Source organism: Oenanthe melanoleuca, chromosome 2, assembly GCF_029582105.1.
Source record: "Oenanthe melanoleuca isolate GR-GAL-2019-014 chromosome 2, OMel1.0, whole genome shotgun sequence".
Classification (NCBI taxonomy): domain Eukaryota; kingdom Metazoa; phylum Chordata; class Aves; order Passeriformes; family Muscicapidae; genus Oenanthe; species Oenanthe melanoleuca.
Genome location: NC_079335.1, coordinates 48,176,861 through 48,195,648, shown reverse-complemented (window position 1 = coordinate 48,195,648; position 18,788 = coordinate 48,176,861). Strand labels below are relative to the sequence as shown.

Sequence of the window (18,788 nt, the reverse complement as noted above, 5' to 3'; positions counted from 1 at the left end):
GACTATTCACACTACAGCATTAAAAATTTTATGTTGCATTTTATCCATGCTGTAATGCAGAGCACACACTTGGTTTCTTAGGCCACAACTTCATCAGACAACATTTTGCTGTTAGTTTCAAAACCCTGCTACACAAAAAACTATCACAGGAATTGCAGGTCAGGTCAAATAACTGTAACCAAGGCAAACTGCACTCCCAGCACGGTATCTGGCTGCAAGACCACACTTTGGATTCCTGGAAAACTTCCTGGACAGATATATATATATATTAATAGGCAGTAAGTTAAGAGAGACCACCAAATTTAACATGGCTTTCAGTTTCGTGCCATGTGAGAAGCAAACATACCCACAGAGAGGAACAGAGTGCAATGACAACAACTGAGACTACAGGGCATGGAGCTGGGGGATGGCACCATCTAATGTGGATGGAAAGCTCTTGGATCATTTTACCTTGGAGAGCACATCATACATGGCACCCTAAATGCTTAGACCAGACCACTGCCTGCTGTCCCCATTGCCTTGTGTGCTGCAGGACATTTCATTACCTTTGCCAGGAATTACAACAAATTAAATACATTTCTGGTCTCTCTGTTTGTACCTCATGCACGGTCACTTGCTAAGTTGACTTTTTAGTTTGGATTGAGGCATTTGAAACCCCTGAAAAAAATATGAAAGAAAATACAGCCATATTTTTAAGATGAGGGTAATTTGAATTCACTGGTCTTACATTGCTTGGTAAGACTTTATGTTTTATTTCTTGCAACACATCCTTGCCTTACTTGCCCTCAACAACTTTATTAGTAACAACTTGTTTCTGTTTCGGCCCCTCTGAAGTGAAATGACATCATCTGAATGCTACAATATGCTGGCAAATCGTGCATAAGAAACTCTCCACTGATCCAAGTCCAGGTCTTCCTGTCAAATAACACTGGTATGGGAGACAATGCTGCAGATCACAGATGTAAAAATAGTTAAAGCCATACCCCAACTCACGTCGCAGGGCTCCCAAAACCACTTCCAAAAAAGGCTCTTCTGCCAAAATCTTTCTGCAACTCCTGCCATCAAAACTTACTTAGGCTGCTGTGCCAGACAGTGTTATTGTAATTGGAAACATTTGGGAACTGCAGTGTGTGCTTCACAAATCCTTCAGAGGCCAGAGGCACCCCAGAGCAGCAAGGGATGCTCAGAGTGCCTGCATCCCAGACCCAGCAGCAGCATCCTTCCACAGGCTTTTAACACCCACTGGTGGATGGAGGGGTCTGGCCTGAAAAGCTATTACTTCATGGAAACATAGATGTGCTCTTATTAATTTAATTAATGTTTTAATTAAAGGTATTTACATCGTAACAGGGGCTGAAAAAGGCAACCCATGAGGTAACTTGAACACCTGCCTCAAATCCCAGAAGAAAGATTACTGCCTACATGTATCTTAGACCTTTCTCCAATGTTCTCCCTAGTGCTAGTTAAGAACACACAAGAGTCTCGCATCTGATCTCTCTCCCATCAGCTGCAACAGAGCACAGCACCTCTTCTAATTTTAGGCCAGTCAAAGAAATTGGCCTCTTATTTATCTCATACATGCACAGAATTAAAACCAGAAGCATCAACCAACTGAAGAGTGCAGTTTCAGAGCAGTCTCCAAATCCTATGATTCTGCGTCATGCTAAGAGAAACAGGAAAACAGGAACTCAGCTTCCTTCTGTAAACTTCAGCTCTCAGAAAAACAACCCATTGCTGAAATTTGGAGCAAGAACTGCAGAGGAAGCTGAGTGGCATCTGGCTAAGTCTCTAAACCTTCATGGCAAGGCTCACCAGCATGCTAAGGTTACCATTTCCCAGCATTCTGAGCCAAAGGGAATGTGCCCCAGCTTCTCTGCTGCTCTAATGCAAACTTTAAACAAGCAGAGGTAGATGTGCACCAACATGCTGGACTATTAACAGAACTGGCTGAGGTGCTAAAATATTGCCAGCTGGCATGTGCCAAGTACTGCCAAGGACCTTGTGGGAATGCAAGCTTCTGGGAGAGCTATAAGAAGAAGTCTTATATTGCCATGCCAAGATATGCCAGAGCTCATTTGTGAAACTTCTAGATGAAAGAGTTGGTGCTGAATTATAAACATTAACTCATGCTAACAACACAACTTAGAGGAAATCTTTCTTATCATAAATTCAAATTAATTTGACCTCAGTTTTCTCTATTTGCTTTTCAATTTTTCCTGAGGAATACAGAATAATATTCAACAACAAAATGAAACAAAACAAAAAAATAAAATCAAATAAACTGCAACAATACCGACAATTATTACTTAAAACTCACTTTAAAATCACTGTTCAAAATCACTACTTTTCCCACTCTCTTTATTCTAGCTCAAAGTAAATATAAAAAACATGTAAGACTTTTTTTTTTTTTTTTTTTTTTTGAAGATACGTTCAAAAGCACTCAAAGTACTCTGTGGTGTTCTGGAGCAAAGAGCCAAAATTAGAGTCACTGCAAAAACAAAGTAGGAATTGTGTAATATTAAGTTTTTCCTCCCTTGTTTAGTTCTTTTTTAAGAGTTTCAAAAAGGAAAGCCAGTCAAAAAACAAACAAATACAGAGTAAAAAAAAAAAAAATAAGCAAGAAACTTACTTGTGTCAGGCTGAGATTTCAGCACGCCTTCAATGTCTGTGGTGATTTTGGAAACCTGACTGTGAAACTGTTGGACAGAGTTTTTGAGGCCAGCAATATCAGTGGAATGAGATACTATAGTTCCATTCATTTCACGGATACAGTTCCATAAGCTGCTCACATGCTTATTCAGACCTTCTTTTATATTCTGCAAGCTATCTGAAACGGAATCCAGCTTGCCACAGACCTTTTCAACATGTGAGACTCTGCTCTCAACATCTGAAACACCCTCCTGGACACCCTGGGTCTTTTCTTTGCACTTGCTAAGATCATTCAGCATATGGTCATTCAATTGTTCTAGTCTCTCTCTCACTTCACCGCAGCAATGATCACTGGAATGAGCAGTTTGATTTGCAAATGTCCTCTGCATTTGGTCAATTTTTCGGAAGACACCTCTTTGTGTTTTTCTGCATGTTGAGTTGACACCCAGAAGCTGCTCCCTGCAGCTACTCAGGCCGTCTTGAAGATTTTTCATATCTTTATCAATGGCATTTAGATTGTATCGGAACACACGAACGTCTCTCTGCATTTTTTGGATGTCACGTTGGTTACCCTTGATTGAGTTGAGTTTCTCATTAAGAGAGCTATTTAGAGACTGCAGGAGAACAGAATTATTCTCTGTTTTCAAAAGCAAGTGGTTGTACTTGTTGTTACAATTTTCCAGCTTTTTCTGAAGGTCCTCCGCACCTCGCGGCGCAGACTGACATTTCTGCCCACAGAGCTGCTCAAGCGACAGCAGTTTGTCCTTCATGAAATTCATTTCTGCTGCAAACTGCTCATTTGCAAACCCTGCATCGCTGGGCAGGACAGGCTCAGGATTAACAAACATTCCATCCGGGTCCGTGGCGTTGGCGATCTCCAAGATGGTCCCGCCCAGCCTAACCTCCAGCGCCCGCAGCTTGTGGTCGAACAAGTCTCTCAGCTCGTCCACCTCGGCAGCGATAGCACCACGGAGAGTCTCCTCCACGTAGAAACAATGCTCCTCAGCATTCCGCTCCGTAATATTCATCCTGGCATCCAGCTCCTCCAGCCTCTCCCCAAACACGTCCTCTAGGTCTGGAGTGGACAAGCGAATTATTTCATTGTCTATTCTGACGTTCAAGATCCTCTGTGCTTCCATAATTCTGTCAATCTTCTTATCTAAATCTTCCACCTGTTGGTCAAAGCCATTTCCCTCACCCTTCTTGCAACAACTGGAGTTGTTTGATGGCATCTGAGTGCGGAGATCATTTATTTCTTTCCTCAAGTCATTCTCCTTTCCTCTTATAACATCGATGATCCCTGCACAGGTACTTTCACTGTCATCATACTGCTGCTGAATATCCTCTAGTCTGTATTCACAGGAGTTCTTCAGATCTGTCATTTTCTTTTCAAATCCTTCAATTATTTCCTGCCTGAGGGACTCAAATTTTGAGTCTATATAGTCCTGATAGATATTGTCACGGGGCATTGTTATTGTAGGTCCTTGTGCTGCCTCCTGCAGTTGCTTTAGTTGTCCTTCATAGCCTTTTACTTTTCCATTCAGTTCCTTCAGCTCATCATTCCTCATCTTCAAGGCTTCTTTGACCTTAGCTAGCTCAGCTTTTATATCTTCCATTTCAAAATCAATAAAAGGGTCTTTTTGATCTTTATTGTTGAGGAGTCCTGGCAGCTGAATAGTGTCTGTTTCACCACCAACTGCACTGTCAGGCTCTGGGCGGTCATAAAGGTTGTTCAGCCAAGTGACCAGCATCTTGCTAGCATCCTCTTGTACAGTCAGCTTCAGGTTTTCATTCACACCTGCCACAGAGGACTGAAGCTCAATCACAGACCGTGTAAGTCTAAATAATTCATCCTCAAGAAACTGCATTCTCTTCTCATATGGCGGAGGCTCTGGTGCTACTGTTGGTTCTGCATCTGTTTCCCAGAAATAACAAAATGTGGATGTGAATATTCCCAGTGGTATCTGTTTTAATCAGCTGCAGTTAACTTCACTTTTCTTTAAAATGAAATTATTTAAACTGTCAAATGCTTGTTGCCTTTTCTGTTCCTATTTTCAGTCATTTATAAATAATATGGTATCAAAACCCTCAGAACTGAAAGTTTTAGCACAGTGACCAATTCCTGCCAAGATACAGTGTCCATAAAGAAACTGGCAATCACCCCTCCTGTTCAGCAATGGATCAAAGCTACAGCAGAAATAACAGACCAGTACAGATCCATACACAACCTCCTTAGAACCCCTGAATCTCCTATAACAATAATTTGTCCCTGAATTCACACTGAAAACTTCAGTGGCAGTAATTTATGTGCCTGAAGTGGGTTTGTGCTTCTGTGTTTTACTGAACTGTGTTTTACTGAAATATAATCCCATAAATGACAGGGGATTCTGCAAGATACTCCAGTTATCACCCTTGCCTCACAAATACCTAATTATTTGGCATATATTTAAGTAGGCAATAAAAACATATACAAAAGCATAACATTTGCACATTCAAAACTGTTAGATTAAAATAAATTATCCTCATAGAATGCAAATCAGAAAGAGAAGACTTTTACCTGCATTCTACTTTTAACCTATCATGAATCAATTAATGAATCTGAATCGTGTCATTAGTAGGACCTCATTTACAAAGCCATGTACAAATCTGGATGTTCAGTTTCATGCAAAATGTGTAATAATTGCAGAAAATCCAGAAAAAAACCCAGAAAACAAACGTTATCAGAGGTCAAGAAAGGATAAACTGCAGGAAAAGTCAAAAGTAATTTTAAATTTTGTCTAGAAGAGAAGGATGCAGATATCACCATGTTTTATTATCATCTTCTGGAATTAATATTTTAGGTTGGCTAACAAAATACTTAAAAAGCTTGTCTTTAAAGCAGGTATATAATCTATGGGACTATTCTGTCATTCAATACATTCCACCACACAGAAGACACAAGTGGAAATCTGACTAAGTGCTATATGTGACACTAATCTCCAATTATGTTGGAAAAAGTTCTTCAGAAGGACACATCTGTTTATCATTTTTTCTTAATGGAGAAAAGGCATATATGGCAGTAACAGCATTCCTTCTTGCCCTTTCAGAAGACAGTATCTTACACAAACAAACATCAATAATTCTTTAAGATATTTTTTCAGAAGTTTAGGCTTTTCCATACTTATTCCCTTACTCCTCATTATTAAGGCATGTAGTCTAACGTGAATCTGTAAAATCTTCACAATGTCAAAAAAAAACCCCATTGTGAAACTGCTAGGAACCCTTACATATCATTAATATCTGGAGGGTTTTTTGTTTGTTTTACTAATATTCTCTTTTTTCCTTTTTTTTTTTCTTTCCCTGTACATTGGAGAAACTATAACCTCCCCACCCTGTAAATTCTTACAAAACCCACAATCTTAACCCAAAGATTTTCTGGAACCATGAGTAGCCAGCTGGCATTCCCAGCCAATGTTCTACTGCCCATTCCTCTGTTATTCTTCAGGAAATTCTTTACATCAGGACTGCTATTGCCTGGCTGCTATTTTCCCACCACACAGAGTCTTTTGTACCTGCCAGCAGCTGAGTTCAATAGAAACCATAACGATTCCTAGCCTAAGAAGACAAAACAAGAAACCAGACAAGACTGTGCACACCAAAAGTCAAACAGACAGTTACCTGTGCCTTTCTTCACGACAGCTCTCGCAGGCGTTGCGGGACGACGAGCAGTGTTTGGCTTTTCTGCTGGTCCCTCCCTGCAGTCCTCCCCTCTGTAGCCAGGACAACATCTCCATTCTAGCTCTGTCACTGTCTTATATGCAACTGTGTACCGAGGTCTGAAACTCGTTCGGTATCTGCCGAGACAGAAAGCATCCATAACCTAAGCTGCTATTTAGATTAAAGGCAAAATTAAAATGAGTTTCAGGGTTTTTATAATGAAAATCAGGGACTTACAGCTATTATTCATTTTCTGCTTTAAACATCAAATGAAAAAATGCTTCTGTCTAGGTTTTAAAGCTGCCTCCACTCAACACACAGGGAGTCGTGGGGCTTTCATGGATGAGGATAAAATGTTGTGGCAAGTGAAGGTACAACTCATCAGACACTGCTGTGACCACCAGTGCCTCACTCTCTAAATTCAAAATGTTTTTCCTCTAACTTTCCATTGCAACCCTCCCCCCAGGGCTCTTCTGAACAACAAAAAATGGTTCTGCCTGCTTTTCTCCATTTATATTTCCACAGTCTCCACTTAAACCATTCCTCAGAACCCATATGTACAGCACAGTCAAAGCTGGGAGGGATATTCCAGAGAAAGACAAAATGCTGAAACTGTGAGTCAGACAAGGACATGAAAGAAGGAATCAGATGAAACACTACAACCAACAAAGAAATCAACTCTTTCCTACTTTATCAGTTAAGTTGAAGAGGGTCTGGCAGACAAACCTATGCACACATTATTTATGTACATACAACCTTGAGCTTCCCTGATTAATCACTCAAAAGTTAATAAATTACAAACTGATTCTGGTTGTGCACCTCTCTTTAACCATAGACTTCTTCCATAGCTTCCCTCCAAACACATCCCACATGTTCAGCTGTCCTCAGACACTGTGGTATCCACCAGATCATAAGCAGAGCCTGTGCTATTGGATAAAAACAAAACCAATTTAATGTACAGCTCATTTCAGATTGAGAGATGAGGAAAATGAATAAAACAGGGATTTACCACCTGGACTCTATAAAATGGTATTCTTGGAACACACAAAACTAGCACCATGCTACTAATTCCCCTAAGGCTTTTCCAGATCTTTTTTCCCTTAAGATTATTTCAGATTAGAACAGTTTGCATCCATTAATGAATGACAGGCTCATTTCACAGCTGAGGTGTCCCTGAACAGTAATACCAGCAGAATAAATGCAGGATAGCAGCAAAGGCATCTACAGGAGCTCTGTAATAGATTGCAGCCATAGCCTGGTTGGGCTCACAGGGAGTGTATCCTGGGACAGAGTGAACACAGTACAGAGCAGCACCAGGAGCAGTAATGCTACCACACAAAAATCACCTATTTCACTGAACATGGCCTTGTATTTACATGCAAAACTCCTTACTAGCCTAAAAAAAAAAAAAAAATCAGTCATCAGCTACCAAATGGAAAGAAGTAAATCTTACACAGACTGTGAAACATTCCCTATTTAAATTCACAGAGTGGAAGTTAGCCTACTGTTCCCCTCAAAGCTTCTCCTGCCATGTGTGTAAACAGTTGCAGAAATAATTGTAACTTTTTTATTCAGCATAATTAAGATACATAATTTTAATATAATGCTCCCCATCTGACAGCCATTTGCTGTTCCTTTTTGTCCCTTTTTTCCCCCTTTATAGTTAAGCTGGTTAACAAACTTGTTGCAGTGTGCTTGAAATATTAACTATTAATTATGAATTTGTTTCTTTTCCAGATGTATCCTTCCCAATTCTGCCACAATATAGTCTAATTTCTGCACTTGGGAAACACTCAGTGTTGTTTTACGTTATTACTACAACTTATCATTAAAGGGAAAAAGCTACTTTCACTAGAGACAGTCATAGTTTTTCCAAATATTTCTGGGCCAAGAGTAGTTTATACTAATAAGCCTCTCTGCATTCTGCTCTTCTGTGGATCTGCATAGGAAGGCAGGCTCAGGCTGAGCTGTATCTCTGTCCATGAGCTGCTCACAAGTGCAGAGCTTTGCTGTGGCTGTCAGCTTTTCAAACTCTGACTTGGAGCACATAAACTCAGAGAGGGTTTCCAATCCTTTTATACCTTCTGAACACCATATATGAAACAGCTGTAGACTGCACTCCAGCTCATCATTTCTTCTACAGTTTTTACTTAAACATCTGCTGAATCCTGTTTACAAAGCACAGAAATCCCCATGGTCAAGTGCTTTAAAAATTAAATAGAGGAGTGCAGTGTAGAGGGCACCACTGGGAAGAACAATATCCTGGCCACCCAGGAACTTCCTTTTCTTTCTCCCTTATCTTGTGCAGATAATTTGGGTTTGAATCCTTTTCTTCCAGCTAGCTGCCAGAGTCTGGAGCAACAGGATTAGCTAGATGCTTTAGTGTTTTGAAGTGGTTTTGAGAGTCATTACAACCTCTCTCACAACCACCACATTACTGAAATGCAAACTTTGAACTTCCAGATCAGTTTTCCCATGCTGGAAATGGTTGAACATACTTCTGTATGATTTCCATAAAACTCTTAACTGCTCCTAACTTTGTGTGTGTTCTCCTTTTTAGCTTAGGGCCAAACCCCTTTTTGAAAAATACAGTATTCTGGATATTTTCAAATGCCAAATCTCTTTTTCCCCAACAAAGTTTTAAGAATATAGCTGAAACTAATTTTATAAAATGAATAAGAACTAAGTAGTATATGCAAATTCTGCACTTCTTTGCTCAAATTACAGAATAAGGATTTTCAATCATATCTCTGCATCAATTTTCTCTTTGAACAACTTCTCTGTAGTCATATTCATCAATATAGACACTTTCAGATGACTTCAAGAGTCAGAAAAATACACAACCAAAAAAAAAGAACATAAACAAATAAAAATAAAGCAAGCTTAATATTTTTCCAATGTCAAAAATTTAAAACTTTTCCAAACTCCATCTTAAAAATAAAAAACAGGCCTGCTTGAAATTCTCACTCTTCTTTGTTTGATAGTTTCTTGATTCTAATAGGTACAAAATGCCTAAATACAATCTAATTTTACAAAAAATTGAAAAGCAGTCCACTTCTTAAAAATTCTTTCGAATTTGAAACAACACAAATTGGAACTGTTTTCAAGTATGGTATATCAAATACAGATTAACTTGAATACTAAATCACAATTCTCCTAGAGCAAAAATAAGCTGGAATCAGAGCATTTCAAAATCTGGATCTAGAATAGCTTTCATATTCACACTTTGAATGTGATAACAAGAAAGCCATACTCATGGACGGCTCAAAAATTCAACTGGGATTCACCTACCAAAAAGTACTTCTCTATACTGCCAGTCCAGCTGAATGAATCATGCAGCTACTCCCATTTCCTCCAGGAAGGCTAGTCATGTAAGGCTGGGAAACAGGAACTTACACTAGCACTTCTCCAATTTGAATCCAGTCACATAGAAATTTCTTAAACACCACAGCTTCTCTGCCCATGATATTCCTCAAGCACAAGACATGACATTCTTGCAAGCTGCCCAGGCAAGGAATGGTGTCACTGTGACAGCACTGACCAGTGACAGCCACCAGCATGCATCCAGCCCCAGGGAGACCCTCAGTCAGACAAGATGCTTTCTAAAGTCAGAACTCCGCTCACTCCATGAATTTCAGTGGAGGAGCTGGAGACTTCCAGGGTTTTGCTAGGATGTAGCAGTCTAACAGCACTGAACACAATTATGTTGTTGGTTACAGTTCTAACAAAACAAACCATAAATTTCTGCTATAAATATTCACAAATTTCTTATCCTGAGAATAATTAATGATTCTATGTATGTGAAAGACATAGGACTGGGAATTACCAAACTACACAAATTAGACATGTCTTTATTTAAATCTGCAGTATTCTGAATCCAATTCCTCACTCATGGTCAGAGTAAACTTAAAAAATGCAATCACAAACATACAAAACACAGAAAATGCACCCAGGGTAGCCAGAGAGACAACACGTTTCTTCTCAATGAAGCTGGATAAAGATACATGGCTGGAATGTAACATCAAGTTTCGTACTGTTTATCTGGCAGGTGTGAATCTTCACAGGGTTATCTATTTTGTCAAAAGGGTCCACAAAAGTTTCCTAAATGTCTTAAAAATTGAGGCTCCACTTTTATACCTGTATATGCTGTGATGCAATTCAAAAAGGGTAAGAGTAAGTCAAATCTTCCTGTGGCCGACTTGGATTTCTGTTATTTAAATAAGTGTTTAAAAACATAATTATTTTCACAAGTATACTTCAAAACTATTTTTAAAAATAGTAATTTCTTATGTGGTGAGAAGTTGCATATAGCACACCAGCATTTACTGTTTCTGGTCACTCCATTCTCCTGTGGACTTCAAGTCCAAGATGACGGTCATAACCTCTTGATGAATTGAGTTTAAATAGGGAAATCATTCTTTTAGAAAGCATGAATAAAGGTTACTATCAACTATCTCTAATATTTCATTGCAAGAGAGAACATCAGAACTGTTTTTTACGAGTTTTTCCACAACAGGCTTGTAACTACCCACGCCTGCTACCTTCACCATGAACTCAACATGCTGATCAAATGAGAAAACACACCCAGAACTCTAATACAAACCTCCACTTTTAATATCCTAAGTGTTTCACAGCTGAAATGAAGTTTACAGGGTGACAATAGTGCTCAAATATTCCTCTTCTTTGAGAGAGAAGTACTTCCACAGGAAAATGCTTAATTAAAAATTCTTGCTCCCTGCAAATGCTGGACATTTTGACTAGGGAATGAGCTACAGTATTCTCACGGTGCTAAACCACAGAAGGAAATAGTTAACACTGATATTTGGAATGTCACCTAATAGCGATAAAACAAATCAGAAACATTTGGACAAAATTGGTGGGAAAACATATGGCTCAGCTCTGTAACTGGATATTAACATTCAACCTTTGGGGAAATGCAATGAGATAAGTGCCACCACATCCTCACTGCGAGGAAGGGACCACAGAATCAGCATGTTTCTACATAAGCAGCATATAAAATGTTTACTCTGAGCACAAAGCTTCAAGACTGGTCCAAAATCCTGCAGTGATTGGAACAAATCCCATGACTTGAGCAGCCTGCAAATTTCTGTCTCTATAAAACAGAAGATATCAAATCTACACTATTTAACATTTTTATTGCATGTAGACACATTCCTTGTAAATTGCATCGTCTGGTAGTTATATCTGTGCAGTTATATTATATAGTCCCAGTCATCCAAATCTCCAATCTATTGCAATGGGAGCACAGAAGTGGCATACAGACACCACCCAAAAACACTACCTAGAAGATGTAATTAAATGTAATCATATTTGGACCAAACATTTTTTATTTTGTAGCCTGAAAATACTTCTGCTGAAAATATACCTTACTGGCTGTTTATACTACACAAACACTGAACTAGAACCAATTGACCCTATGTTTTCTGCTTCCCAAATGTGCAGGCCTATTTGCCCTACAAATGTTGGCACAATTCCTAGTTCCACCGAAATCTTCAGAGATTCTAGCAGTTGTCTGCCACAGTGAGTTTCAGCACACCTGGATTTCAGGTGTGTAGGTAAGGACGGGTTTTAGGTGTCTCTATTTCCATGAAGGTCAACAGCAATAGTCCACACAGCCAGCAGAGTTAAAACAGGGCTGCATCTCACCCTAAAGTAATTATTTACATCCTATTACCTACAGAGTATGCTGGACACCACTAGTGCATATGACCAAGGAGACTCAGCTTCTCCTGGTTTGCACAGGCACACAAGGGAGCTCTTAATGAAGTTTGCACTCATGTATAGCATGGCCAACATTTGTCCCAGATCTGTTCTGAGCTGAATCCTGAACAAAAAACTGCCACTGGCTGAGAGGATTAACAGGGAAGAAGCTGAAGGAAAGCAAAGGAATGTGTCAAAGCACTCTTCATCCACAGGAACATATCTGCCTGCTCTGTACACACCCAAGAAATCACCCATCCAGGTCCCTGCAAAGAAACTGACAAAGAACTCACTATGAAAGCACTGTGATTTTACTGAATGCTTCATAAAATAGGAATGAGCATTTAGAGACTCAGTACTTTTTTCCATTGGTTATTTTCACTTGCTGTCTTCACACTACCTGGAAAGCATGATGGCAGAAGGTGACCTTCCATCTGGAAGAAATTGCTCAGTGGGCAGAGACCTGGCACAGGTGATTGCATTACTCCTTCATACGAGAAAGGAAAAAGTTGTATTTGTCTATCCCTAAATAAAACTGTCATCTCATCTAGTGGTACCAGGGAAGAAGCAGAGAACCATGCTGCCCAAATCAGCTCACTACAGCCCTGGTCTCTGGCACTATTTTGTCTTCAACACTGAACACTGTTTCAATGCATCTGAGAGAATCTGGCTGAAATTTACTGCAGAGCTTGTGCTTTGTTCAGTAGGAAGGAGAGAAGATTACATGAACTGGTAGAAAACAAAAACATTCAACTATTCTCAGGCAACACCACATGGTTTCATTTCAAAGTCTCCAAAAGTGCCATTGTTTATTACTTATACAGTGGGTTTTATGCCACTCAGCTGGAATTCTTTTATCAAAAAAATATGAGATTCAAACTACAATTTTCTCTCTTGAGAGAGAAATGTTTCTTTGTGGGAAAAAAGAACCAAGGGACTGCACACTCAAAAATCTGACCTCGTGTCTCATACTAGTGATTTCTTCTTGTTGCATACACATCTTCACACACACAGACACAAACACCCACCTATCTGCTTAACTCTCTCAGCTGCCAAGGATTTTATTTGCAAAAAGCTGGTCACTAAACTCCTGTAGGAAATGCCCAGAAATTTAAAGTGTGAATACTCTTAATGTTCATAACCATCACTAGGTAGGCATCCTCTTCCTATGAGCAGCAAAACAAGGATGCAGGGTGCATTTAAGCAGAGCTACAGACAGCCTGTGGAAAAGCTTAAAGCAGAGCTTCAGTCTTGGGATTTACAATGTTGAAATGCCAGTCAAACACATGGTAGCAGACCAACAGTAAGACATTAGAATCTCACTTAAATAGAATGGGATAGGAGAACCCTGAAAATACATCCCTTTCAAAGGGATTTCAGGGAAGTTTTGTAGGGCGGCAATGTGATGTGCTCAGTGATGGAACAGGAACAGCCTTGCAACAGGTTATATGTTTACAGCATCATCACCTGCCTCTCCCAGCAGCAGGGACCAAGCTTCTCACCTTATATGAGTAGAGAGATGAAGTGAGGATGCAGAGCACTGCTGCTGATAAAGCTGCCTGAAAAACTGAGCTCCAACAGTCTCCCTTCTGCTTCTCTGCCCATGAAACAAGCTGTTCTCTAGAATGCTTTAGAAAGAACTGTAGCTGAGAGATCATTTGAAAATATACCCAGATGAAACAAACAACCAATACTTTCAGAAAGACAACGCTAACCTGTGGGATTAAGTAGGACCCCAACTTTGAGAATAAAATGGAGCATTGTTTTGAACATGTTACTTTTTAAAATACCAGAAGGGAAAGGAAATGCAAATGCAAAAATGAAGTCAGATGGGAGTCATAACATCCCCAATGTGTAAAACTGGCACTGCCCACTTTCTAATGGTACAAAATGTTTCTTGATTATTTTGGTGATTTATGATGAAATACACCTAAATGGGTCAGCAGCTCTCTACAAATAAAAATTTATTGCTTTGGCAACAGTTTGGTGCTTAACAGAAGAGGCCCCAGACCTCCAGGTCACACATTTCTCAAACCAGAAAAGCATGAAACTTTCAGTATTTACATTAATGTGAAGTAAGGAGCAGCATGGGATTTTTTTTATTTTTTTTTTACATGATTGCAACAAATTCAAATGATGTGTGAAATGAAAATTCCCTGTCCAGTCCACAGAGAAGAAAGACTCTGCTGCGTTCAGTGCATGGAGGCAGAGATGCACAATTTCAGGCTTGGGGAGACAGCCAGAAAAACTTACCACACCCAGCAGGATCTCACAGATTTTCAAACAGGCACTCCAGGAGACTGAAGTTTTTTAAGTTTCCTTACTGCTTTCAATGCACAAGCCCCTAGGCTAACCTCCCTATGTAGTCAGCTAGCTGGAGCCTGTACAAAGAAATTCTACTTCATACAAAATACAAAAAGTTGGAAAGAAAGTCCTGAAGACCTTTATAGATACTTGGAGGGGAAACATTAAACAGCTCTTGCTTTCCCTTCAAGTTTTTGTGCATCCTGAAGTTTTTCTTATGAGATATGCATTGCTGGAGGCCAGAGGCAGACACAGGCTCAATCTGTGCTGACTTGTATATCTGAGGTTTGATCCTGCCTGGTGCTGAGCACTCTGACACTGACCTGTATGCTTGATTTCTAGCAACAGAACAGTCTCAGAGAAAACTACTTTGGGGCTACATTGTTAGAAGGTTGAGAACTACATGGGGATTTCCTTTGTGTCCCTAGACTGGGCTGATGTGCTCCACCCAGGTCGCTCTGGGGTTGCCAGATGGATGAAGCCATCCAACTTGAACTGGATGTCTCATGTGAGGGTTTTCAGTCACAAAATTTCCACTGTTACCCAGTAATATATTGTTAATAAATGGGGAATACTGCTTATTAAAAGCAGTGTTTTACTCTTATATGATAAACTGTTGTTTATGAATACGGAAAACTCATAGTAACGTTCTCTAAAGTCATTTCAATCTTGTGCTTTGAATCTTCTGGGCCATGAATGAAATCATGATTAGTTTAGCACTGGGCTTATTTATGATCATTTGGAAGTAAAAATAACAAGAAATTGGAAAATACTGCTCAGTGAGAGATTTGGAGAGGCTTGCTAATTTAGCTATTGATTCATTCATCATTTTCTGGGTCATTTTCTAAATGAAATAATGCCTTCCTTAGTATACATTTATCATTAGTGTTAAGATGAGAAGCTTACACTAAGTAATGAAATTCACTCTCACAAGCTGAAGACAGATGACCTAACTTGAGCACACAAATATCTTTACTCACTTGAGCACAATTAATGGGGTCTGATACATGAATTAGAAGATCTGATAAAACATCCTTTCTTCAAGTCCCTGAGCAACCTTATCTAAGTTTGAAGCTGGTTCTGCTGTTAGCTGGGGGCTATGAGCATATGGCATGACCTCCAGAGGTTTTTACCAAGCTAAATTCTTTTCTATTTGATTTACGACCTCATAGGGGCAACTCCTATTTGCAGTTCTGTAGCAAAGACATAAACCCAGAAAATGTCCCAGAAAACATTCAGCTACTTCAGTTCAATTCAGATTTTAAAATCAAAACCTTGGTAGTGAAAGCAGCTTTTCCCAAAAGCCATAAACTGGTGCACCTCTGGCACAGCCAGGTGTGCCCACACTTTCTACAGAACAAGAGGCAAAACAAACAACTGCTGTGACAACATCCTACACTGAACCAGCCATAGTGATCAGAGGATGCCCCAACAAGCCACAACCCTAAAGGGTGTGCAGGATCCAACCAGAAATGGAACATGTTTTTTCTTTTAGAAATAGATAATGCTACTAGTTTCCAACTGCTATTATTGCTAATTAAATTACCAAACCATTCATAAGAAAGCTAGGAATGGAAATTCATGACAAAAGAAGCTGTGAGGGGTCAATTATTTATGAAGCAATATTAAATTTCAAAACACTTAAGTTCTTTTTAGTGAGTATAAACACTAATATTTTTGTACCTTTCAGCCCAATGACCCACTAATAACAAAGTTTCTTCTTCATTTACTAGTCACAGTTTTAAGAAAAATAAATCAGGAGCCCCTCACACTTCAAAGGGAACACACTTCAAAGGGCATTTCAGCTCTTTCTTTTTTTCTGCTCTCTCTTCCTATCTCTTAAGCAGCCACACTTCAACTCTCATCCCTGACACCTTAATCAGCCAAAGCATTCACCAACTTTTCAGCAAGGAAATGCACTATCGAGCCCAAGTACCTATAAAACAGTTAAACAATGAAGTGTAATAATTTCCTGAATTTCAACTTAACCTTGCAGGAAATACACCCTGCAGCCAAAGTGAATTTACAGTTAACAATCATGGAAATGCAATAATTCCAACAGGGGGCTTTAGGGTTTTTGTCTTCTGACAAATTATATTTTAATAGGCCTAAAAAGGGTTGGTAAAAAGGATTCATGCATGCATATGATTTTATGCTTACTCACAAGAGCTTTCTATTTCTTAAAAAACAAAATAAATTCAAAGGCAAATCAGGGCTGACTATAATCCATATCTGCAACCCACACTCTCATGTCTGTAAAGAGCACATGGAATTCAGGAGCACACTGCAAGTTTAAAGCAGTGAAATGCTCCCCTATACACTGCAAGCTAAGTAATTGTTATGCATAACCTAGACTGTACCTAAACACTGGAAGGACTCTTTAAATCTCCTCTTAAAGTAATATAAACCAACAGTAAATCCACTGACTGATTAAAAAATAGACCTAATAGTACTTAAGTACTAATAAAACACACACATCCATGATACAGTTAAGGAACTCTTTGTTTGGTTTGGATCTCACTGTCCCCACAGTCTGCAGCTGAATGAGCTCTTAGATAAACCATGGCTATCGAGAGGAGACTACACAGGGACTGTACTCTATTCCCATGAATATCTGCTACTTAGTTCATTTTAAATTCTCTGTTCAAGTGTATAAAGGAGAAAAAAAAAGAATAATTTCCACAAAGTCCTCACAGTCGTTTCTTTGTTGTTTTATAGCTCTTTCCTGTCCTATTTTTGTGAACATTAGCTAGCAAATGTATATAAACACATTTTATTATTCAGACTGCTACTCCTTCTGAATTAAACAATATTTTTCACAGGAATCAAGTTAAGGGTTTGCAGGACTTCAGACATGTATTTCAAACTTTTTGGATTTGCACCTTTCTTCCTCTGCCACTAATTGAGCTTATCTGCAATAGACACAAGAATAAAATGACAACCTATAAACAGTTTTGAACACAATAAAATTTCAAGATTTTGATATTCCACCTTCTCTTTGTGTTAATCAGTTGGTGCTGTGACAGGAGAAAAATATTTCATGTAGGAATAAGGAATATTTTATGTTAAGAACAAGGAATTGTTTTGCAGTTGCCAAAACAACAGTGATGTTCACCAAAGAAAGTGAAATAGAAGAAACAAAGTCTTATGATAAGCAGCTAATTCTATTCTTAAAAGAACAAAAAAACCCCATGAGACTGGACACAGCTGGTGAGACCAAATGTCTGTTCAGCTCCATATTCTCTCTCTGACAGCAGCCAGCTCCAGATGTTTAGAAGCACAAGGACAGACAATGCCATTTCAGAGAACCACAGAGAGCTCTGGAAGAGATGGGACTTCTGGAAGTCGTGCAATCCAGCCCCCTGCTCAAGCTGGGCTTCCCCTTGTTACTCCTGCCAACAATTTCACACTCTCAGTGCAGGAATTTCCCGAGCTAGAAGCAATGCCTTTGCACTTTCTTCACTATCTACTAGCAGACAGTCCATGAAAGTCCTAATTTACCGCCTCTGAAATTCCTTATCTCAATGCTTGGTGATTTATGTGTTTAAAGAGCTCAGTTTCAACCCCTCCTCATGCCTCTGTAGCTCCACTGCAGAGATTTCTTGGGATAGAGGGCACACCCCATTACACATCCATAAAACCAGTCAGAAGTCCAAAACAGCCAGTTCAAGACTCCAAGGAGAAACAAGGGAAGTTACACAAGACGGTGTTACTCAGCTGTCTGCTGTCTTTGTTTTTTCCCCTCAAATTCTAGTGTTTATATAGAGAAAAGGTGTGTTTTTAACAAAAATAACCACCCAAACAAACAGAAAGCAGCACATTTGAATGCCAAACACCCAACACCTATTGTCATGGGCCCCAGGGTGGCAGCGTCATCAGTGTCTGAAGTTCTATTTCAGTAGTACCCAGGATCTGTCTCACCATCACTGTTTCATGTCAAAATAAAAACTTGCCACTGTAGCCTTATTGTAAAACACTCTTTATAATCCCCCAGGCCAAGTCTAAGGCTATGAAAATCTGTGGGTGTCTTTCCAGTGACTTCCTGAGGATGCTGAAATGGTTTCACAGAGTGCATATCCCCCAGAACTTTCAAACAGAAATGTGTAAATAGTACTGCTTTTCAAGTGGAAAAATGAGGAAAGAAGATTTGCCTGCGATTAGCCAGAGATCCCTCTGCTCCCTGATGCCAGCTGTACCTGCTGCACCACACCTTGCCGCAGGTGGCCACACGCACGAAGATTAAAAATCAAACGTGCAACTTTACATTACCCCCCGTAAAATCTGCGCTGGCCGCTCCCCTTGCTGGCTGCCAGACAAGGATACGCGGGCTGTGAAGGTGCTGGCTCACGCTCCTGGCTCTCCCTTTACGCGCCGATCCAGCAGCGCGGAGCGAGCACAACTCCAGGTGCGCTCCCGGC

General features: G+C 39.7%; 1 protein-coding gene across 2 annotated transcripts in view; it reads right to left on the bottom strand.

Moving 5' to 3' along the window:
• EMILIN2 (elastin microfibril interfacer 2) overlaps nt 1-18,788 on the bottom strand; it is a 38,167-nt gene that overhangs the window by 18,713 nt on the left and 666 nt on the right. For both annotated transcript variants that reach the window (XR_008839888.1, XM_056485372.1), the window contains exons 3-4: nt 6,307-6,482; nt 2,630-4,564 (exon numbers count right to left, since the gene is read on the bottom strand). Coding sequence is in view for 1 of the 2 variants with exons in the window: in XM_056485372.1 (XP_056341347.1) it covers nt 2,630-4,564; nt 6,307-6,482 (2,111 nt within the window). In the remaining variant the exon portion in view is untranslated. The remainder of the gene's footprint in view (nt 1-2,629; nt 4,565-6,306; nt 6,483-18,788) is intronic.